Source organism: Haliotis rubra, unplaced genomic scaffold (assembly GCF_003918875.1).
Source record: "Haliotis rubra isolate DU_JTF1 unplaced genomic scaffold, ASM391887v1 Scf57, whole genome shotgun sequence".
Classification (NCBI taxonomy): domain Eukaryota; kingdom Metazoa; phylum Mollusca; class Gastropoda; order Lepetellida; family Haliotidae; genus Haliotis; species Haliotis rubra.
Genome location: NW_025767268.1, coordinates 1,027,823 through 1,036,165, shown reverse-complemented (window position 1 = coordinate 1,036,165; position 8,343 = coordinate 1,027,823). Strand labels below are relative to the sequence as shown.

The 8,343-nt window shown below is 39.2% G+C and overlaps 1 protein-coding gene across 1 annotated transcript; it reads left to right on the top strand.

The window, feature by feature from the left end:
• Positions 1-339: 339 nt before the first annotated feature.
• LOC124254278 (glutathione synthetase-like) lies at positions 340-8,033 on the top strand. The gene is made up of 10 exons (XM_046688192.1): positions 340-649; positions 759-930; positions 1,415-1,418; positions 2,816-2,858; positions 3,160-3,233; positions 3,397-3,580; positions 5,395-5,586; positions 6,629-6,710; positions 7,139-7,328; positions 7,871-8,033. Exons 1-10 carry the CDS (start codon positions 428-430, stop codon positions 8,031-8,033), a joined length of 1,326 nt encoding a protein of 441 aa, XP_046544148.1. The 5' UTR covers positions 340-427.
• Positions 8,034-8,343: the final 310 nt, after the last annotated feature.

Below are 8,343 nucleotides of genomic sequence, written 5' to 3'. Positions count from 1 at the left end.
CTTTCTTTAAAAAATGGTTATTTTGCGGCAATTAAGGATTTTCAAAACCAGTGACTTGAACCACCTGTGCACATGGAAATGTGTTAATGTAGCCACAAACTGACGTTTAAAGAAACCCTTCATCATTTTATAGATACGTTCTGATGATAAAAAATGATAAAAAAGAAAGCGCAGGTAGATACTATTTTATTATTACAGGTAAAGACAAACATTGATTTGGTGAATATGTAATTTATCTTGTTCATCTCTATGCACCGCATCATACATGGTTGTATCAAATCGATAACAGATATAATTTCACATCTAAATAATATCTGTATAAAGTAAACAAAGTAACACACCATATGCCGATGAATTGGAAATTATCCTTGACCCATGTCTTCCGTCTTCAGCAGAAAATGCAATTTATAATGAGGAAATAGAGTATATGTTGCTCACATTGGTGTATTATGCTCTTGTAATAGTTATCACTAGCAATTGGTGTATTCGTAGAGAGAAAAACCCCGTTGGAAATGATATAAATCATCTCATCCATGTCACCTCTGGATCTTGTGTCTCGATCCCTCATTTCAGTGTTTTGGAGGTTGATGAGTTTACACAAGGGTTGTGGAAGATCTACACTCAAGTGAGGGAGGAGGGATACACTCAGGTATATATGCTCTTAAGTAAATGTCAGCAATAAAACGTCTTTTAAACACTTTCATCAACCTTTGAGGAATCGGAAACGAAAAGTGTCTTACAGTGTTTCCTATTTTCAGCCCCTGTCATTGGGATTGTTCAGAAACGACTTCATGATCGATGTACAGGACCCTGACCATGTCCAGATTAAGCAGGTTGAGATCAACACAATAGCAGCAGGTGCAGGCAGTCTTGGATCATTGTTAGTTCACCTGCACAGGAAAGTATTGCATGTTGATGTCATAGTTGGATGTGAGAGAAAAGAAAAAATATTTCTTTTTGTTAGTTTATATCAGTTTTGATGTGACCATATGGTACATTGTTCACCTATAGTTGGTGAACATAAACCAGGGTCCCGTTGTACAAAACAACCTTAGTGTTGCGACTGTCGTACGTCTGTGTAAAGGTATAGGAGTTACGACCACAACGAACTCAACGCTGGGAGCGCTTTGTATATCGGCACTCCTGTCATGTGGTTATCCGTCCGTCAATTACACTCTGAGGGTTAGGTTTCTGACACTTTCAGTGTTTCTTAAAAGTGTTAAAGGTGCTGTAGTAATTATTTCTATGTTTCTATACCCTTTCTAAGATATACAAGCACTTTTTCTGTCACTCTATATCGTTGGTCTTGGTAAGGTAATAATAGTGTTTCTGAAAGTGCTAAGTTGTCAACATTTAAAAAAGGCATAATTTGACAAGTTTGAAACATTTCATTAATGTATCAATGCATTTACAGCTCGGTATGTCTATTGTGTTCAAGCGTATAGTATAACCAGAAATTATTGAGAATTTTACGAGTATGTTTAATTGGATTTGGTTTCATTCAAGAGAGACAACTCTGTTAATCCTTTTTCATTGGTTTGTGAATAGTTATCCCCCTTTGTTTACTTGCTAGCAGACGACATTTTCAGTGATCCTCAGTATCAGCTAAAGTGATTTCAAGTAGAACAGGCATCCCTTTGCCCACTGTTTATCGTGTTTTGAAAAATATTGCAAATGGATATGGCATTGAGCACCAGGGAGGCGCAGGTAAGCCCAGAAAAATGACTGTCGGTGACAGGAGGCGGCTTGGTATTCTTGTTTCTAAAAACAAACGAAGGAGTTTAGAAAACTGAAGGCTGGATATGATTGATAGAGGAACTGTGGCTGTCTGTAAGGAGACAATTATAACTGAGCTGCATGCAAAGTCGAGGAATTCCATCAGCGATCATGAAAGCTGAACAAAAGGAGCGAAGGTTGAACTGGTGCTTACAGCATAGAAATTTTAACTGGGACAATGTGATTTTCTCAGATGAAAGTTCTGTGCGTTTCCTAATACACTGAAATTCTGGACCAAACAAACTGAAAAACCTTTGCATCAGCGCCCAAAGTACAGTCCGAAATTTAACGTGTGGGGTGGCATATCTGTGTTAGGGGCATTTGAAGGGAATATAAACAGTGAGCGGTACACAGATATTCTCGAGGGACATTTACTTCCATCTGCTCATGTGTTCTATGGAAATTTTTGGATTTCGAGCAGGACAACGACCCAAAACATCGTTCAAAGCATTCACAGGCCTGGTTTCGGACCCAAAATATGACATTATGAGATTGTCCAAGCTATAGCCCTGACCTAAATCCAATAGAAAATGTTTGATCTGACAAATCTGGTGGTCCGATATTGGGACAGCATGGACCACGACTTTCTAACTTCTTTGATCAGTAGTATTCCCCACCGCATTGAACCCTGCATAGCTGCCCATGGTGACTTGACAAAATACTAACTGTTCACCTGTCTTTGAATCTGGAGTTATGTTCTGTTAATATTCACATTTAATACATAAGTAATGAGTGAAAAAAAATAAAAAAATACAATCTTTGAATTCTCAATAATTTCTGGTTGTACTGGATATTTTGATCTCAATTAATTTTGTCTGCACAAATCGTTCATCTATCAAGCGTCAAAGATTAATTTGTGTTTCCGCTGTAGGTCCAAAATGGTATCAGTTTAATACTCTACTCATTCACTCATTAACCTGAAAGGGACAATGCTGATTAGTATTTATACCTTTGTCTAAATCACATTTTCCGAGCGTGCTTTTCTAAAGCTTCATCCTAAACGTCTGACATCGCTGTTTGCATGACATTTGTGTTGTAGGTTTACCCTTGATATGGTTGGGAAGCATTACGATAAATGGGAGGTGAGTATTACAAAAAGATTAGACAAGACTGGTATGATATACCCCATGACTATTACTCAGATATCCCAGCGCTAAACCAGGTGGAGACGACTGATGTGTCTCTCATGTGTGTGCATGTGAATGAATGATCTATATTTCCTCCATTTGTGCAATTAATATACATATTATGAATACTAATAGAGATTATATCAAATCATATTAGATTGAAAATGACTGATTTTTTAGGAGGTAATGTTAATAAAAGTAGTCGACAGTGACGTAGAAGTGCAGGTGTATGAAGTTATGAAAGTATCTCCTCCAGGTTCAGGATAACGACGCTTCTCTGGGAGCAGCTTTGGGTTTACTGAAGGCGTGGGAGTTGTATGGACGGAAACAGTAAGTACTCTAAATGTCGTGTACTGGTGACATCATATACCTTTGTGAAAGTCTGGCATGAATAACAATAGTTTAAATGATGAGATTTAACACACTTACTTTTAGGGGTTCCTTTATTGTATGGAAACAGTCCTTTTAGTCTCTTCTGTGTTACTTTCCCCAGGGCTGCCATACTCTTTGTTGTGCGTGAGACAGAACCAAAGATATTTGATCAAAGGCACCTGGAGTTCAAAGTCTTCTCTCTCAACCCCGCGGTTCGGGTTCTACGTCGTACTTACCTGGATATCAACAACGGCGCCTTCTTGACAGAAGATAGGAGACTGGTGGTGTACGTGATCACAGACATAGTATCTCCAGCAGACATCATGCTTTTATTCATCAACTTACAGAACCCGCCACACAATTATTGAAGCACACCTTCATATCAGCAAAATGCCTTAGTGATATTTGTTGAAGGTCACAGCAGGTTGACATAACAAGAATCTATGTTTGAGGGATTATAAGGCATTCCTAAAACTTGAAACTTGAATAAATGCTTGTCAATATTCCAGGCTTCGGATCCGAAAACTAAGACCTATTCATTAAACAATACCCTAGCGATGCCTATGATAATAATGATATTGATTCTGGGGTCCATGCATGGTGTTAACACGAACATGGAAAATTATGCTTTCTTTGGAATAGGCCCATATACAGCCATATACAGCCTCAGAAGAATTCCAGCCAACAAACACGATCTTGTCCTTTTTGATTACGCCAATGAATATATTTATATCATTGAATTTTCTGTCATTTTCTCTCACGTAATTGTCAACTTTTGGGAAAAACATACTAAATATGCGGACCTCGCCTTTGAAATGTCTCGCTTGCATCCAAAGTACACTGTCGTCAGGCTCCCTATTGTTCTTGGTGCCATTTTTTATACCTACTGATCTCTTGGCGCAGATCAGGAGAGTGCCCGGGTTCTCCACTGGGAGCACAGCCTTTCAGACACTCTGGTTAATGCAGAAGGCTGCAGTGTTGGGGAGTCTACATATTCTCTGGAAAATTCTTGGTGGGTTCGACTTGGTGGGGGCTTTCAAGGAGAAGTCCCACTCGCTGTCTGGGCTGCATGTAGATGGGGCAGGTGTACCTGAGCTGAGCCTTACAACCTGACTGTGCCCATTCTCTTCCCACAGAGGTCAATCTTCCTACGTAACTTCTAATACGGCCCTTTCATGGTGTGAGCGTTCAAGACTCGTGATTGGAGGTAATCAGATTTAGTTGTGCAATCAGCGACGTTGTTTCAAAAGTGATCATTCGCAAGGCCTCGGTAATTTCCGTATACTTCGAGAAAACTAAACGTCTTCCCCTGCGCGATGCGCAAACGTTTCTTCTAGACAGAACTCAGTCATGTTATGGTGGATCAGTGGTGTCTCCATCGCCCTCGTTGAAAACGAACAAGCTAGCCATTAAACGTCTTGTGTGTAACATCAACACACGTCCCCGGTAGATGGGGGGATATTTGTGGCCTCACATTTGCTTGTGTTAGTCAAGTTGAATCTAAGTCGATATAACACGTGTTCTGATTGGATAGAAAGAAGGGAGATAATTCGTGTTGCGATCTTTTGCCGCTAGGGTATTTTACGAGAACCGGGAAATATGGCCGTATTAGAACAGAGGTTACGTAGGAAAATATGACAAGTAACCTCTGTGGGAAGAGAATGGACTGTGCCAGGATCACCCAAACCCTCTCTGCTGCATTTTCATTTTCATCTGTAAAACATAATAATACATATTCCTATACCCAGTATACTGTAGATCCTACCTATAAACTACTATTGATTGAGGCATTTGCAAAAGCATGTATTTCTTTCTCTAGTGACGGAGATGAAGTGGCACCAGATGATTTTCCTACACATAAGGTATGCACACGCTTACGTATTTGTGTATGTTGAAACTCTGGTTAAACATTATACATTGAACAATCATCCTCTCAACTCATTATGTATGTCTCAGATAGTTCAGAAGTAGTATTTCTATAGTTGTTTCATTTTCACTTCGCCAAGGTTTAATAATAAGTAAAGGATGCTGCTGATTTTTATCATTTCCTTCATCAAGAAGGAATACAACATGGTAACGTGTATATAATGAGTGATTACCATACTAGCTACTGTTTTAGGAATGGGATGCAAGGCTAAAACTTGAACGTTCAATGGCAATCAAATGTCCCTCCATTCAATATCATCTGTCTGGGACAAAGAAAATCCAACAAGAGTTAACCCTAAATGGAGCAGTGGAACAATTCATCAAAGACCCAGCTGCAGTGAAGAGAATCCGAGCTACATTTGTGAAGCAGTTTAGTTTAGACTTGGTGAGTACTTTACGTGATTTTGATGACGATACAACCAAATCTACAGAAGAATACCACACATTCAACTTTTCCTGAAAACCGATTGTCGCACAAGTAGCCTAAATTGACCAAAAGTTGTCTAAGAAACAGCTTTCCAAGAACCATGCACCTGTTAATGTTTCACTCTCTCATCTGTTTAGGCAAGCCATTGATACATCACGACGATATCACTCTTTGGGCTATACAGACTTTATATGAAGTCCAGTTGTATCATGTATATCACTCTTTTCTCGATGCCTCATTAGTTGTATGAGATTGAGGTATGTCATGTATGTGTAGCAAGTATATCAGTAGGTGATATCTAGTATGATGTATATACTAGTATACTACAACCAAAAAGTATGGGAACACCATACAATTTGATAGTCGTATATAAACTTAAACGTGGTGAAGTCATTTATTCTCTAAGATAAATGCAACTTTTTGTGTGCTTAATGGGCACTTTAAACAACATGTTGGAACATGCAGTGAAGCAACTGACTTAATATTCGTTGAGTTTGAGTGAAATGAAACATTGTCAAAAACAGCGAAAAACAGGGGTGCTGAAAAACACCAGCATTATGGTTGATTCAAACGCCCGAACACAACAGCCTAGTGCATGTGGAAGACAGACTTCCCATGCAGCTTGTGGCAACGTTTCCTATAATAGAAGCTACAGATAGTATTGAAGCATCACAACTTTTTCACCATGCCACAACGCAGATCGTTAAGCGGCCACGACAGAAGCAGGGCTATTGCATCGTTGCAGGATGGTGAATACATAAAACGTGTTGCTCGCTGTCTTCAGGTGTCTCCCTCTGTCCTTCACAGACTGAGGGACAGGTTAAAGGCCACTGGCACAAACAGCACAAACCCCACTCTGGAAGACCCAGAAAAACATCAAGGGCAGATGACCGATATGAACTTTAGGGTGTTCCCATAATTTGCTTTGTAGTATATAACAAAGATTTCGATCTATGTTGTCTGTCTGTATCAAGAATATGTCATTCTCTATGGTGTCTAGGGTGTAGAAGGGGATAAAGGCGTGGAGTTGGGGAAGACTGACACAGACATGTACGTGCTGAAGCCACAGAGGGAAGGGGGAGGTGAGTCTTCTACCTCATATATTAGATAGTACCTACTTGACGTACTATTGCATGGTGACAATAAATGGATTGTCTGGTCCCGACTCGACCAACACCGTACAGCTGTAATACTGTTGAAACAAATACATACTCATGATATAGTCTGAATCGACTAAGCTTTTAGGGAAGATTTGTTATAGAAGTGAAAATGGTTTTGTCGCTTCTATTCAGAGGCGTCTGTCGTTTCATCAAATATGTATTTATGACTCCTTAAAACAAACATAAAAGATGTGTTGTGTGCAAAGAGACCGACCTTTACTCCTATACCTCATACCACCCACCGGAATTTAAAGGTTGTACTAAAGAATAAGGAGAGAAATACTATTGCATTGATAACTCATCATGATGCCTAACGTTCTGTGTGTGATATGTCTTTTTTCTCCTGCCAGGACACAACCTGTATGGAAACGACATCAGAAAATTCCTGGAGACACACCAGAATTCTACGGAGAGGAATGCCTACATCCTGATGGAGAGGATATTCCCAAAGGCACATAAGAACTATCTCGTCACACCTGGGAGACCTTTGCTCCTGTCTGAAGTAACTAATGAACTAGGGATATTTGGAGTGTACATTGGGTTGGTATAGTTGTTCGAATCATTGATACCTTTTCACCAGTGGATGTAGTTTGCACTTTAGATTTCACATTCTTTGTAAAGTAGAAATTCTATGATTTCGGGAGGTTTAGTTGTTTCGGGTATTCACACCCATTTTACAAAACACCAAAACAACCCCCCCCAAAAAAAAAAATAACCGGCTATTATTTACAGTTTACTAAGAGTGTGTAATTCTGAAAACTGAATGATGATCATTTGCTTGATAACGGTGTTAGAAGCTACACCGAAACGTCGCTCATATTATATATATATATATTATATTAATGAGGTATGTCCAGGACTCCTTGCTTTGATGATACACGAGAAAATGAATTTTTAGATCGGGTAGCTTGATATTTTGTTTGAGTTTTGTTTTGCGATGAGGTTGTTGGCCAGATTTTGTTGAGTGGTAATGGTTATGATGTGTCTTAATGACTTAAGTGAGAATCTGATGATGCACGTGTGTTTTGGTGTGATGAAGTTCATGTTTAATCTGAAGTATCTGATGGTTTCTGTTTTGTCAGATCCGCCACTGAAGAGAAGATCAACATGCAGTGTGGCCACATGCTAAGGACGAAGCTGCTTGGGACAGACGAAGGTGGTCTCTGTACTGAGCATGCGTGTCTTGACACACCTTTCATGGTGAACGACGAAGTGCCTGTCTATTCTGTAATACCTTTGCAGTGACTTGTATGAATATATAAACTTACTTAACTTTACATGACAATACTTGCTTTTATCTGACTGTGTTTAACCAAAAAACACCAAACATATATTTCTATCGAAATTGTCTGTTTGTAACCCAAAAGACATGTTGAAAGGTAACAAATGGTGTGTGGCGTGGATCCACGTTTTACCCACCGAAGAGAAGTGACAGATATAAAGTATAGATTAAGTAATGAATATCAAAATAAAAGAAAACAGAAATTGTTAGGAACACCTAGGGTAAAACGTGTCCCCAGTATACAATTATTTGTGGTGAGAAGAGTGTAAATCA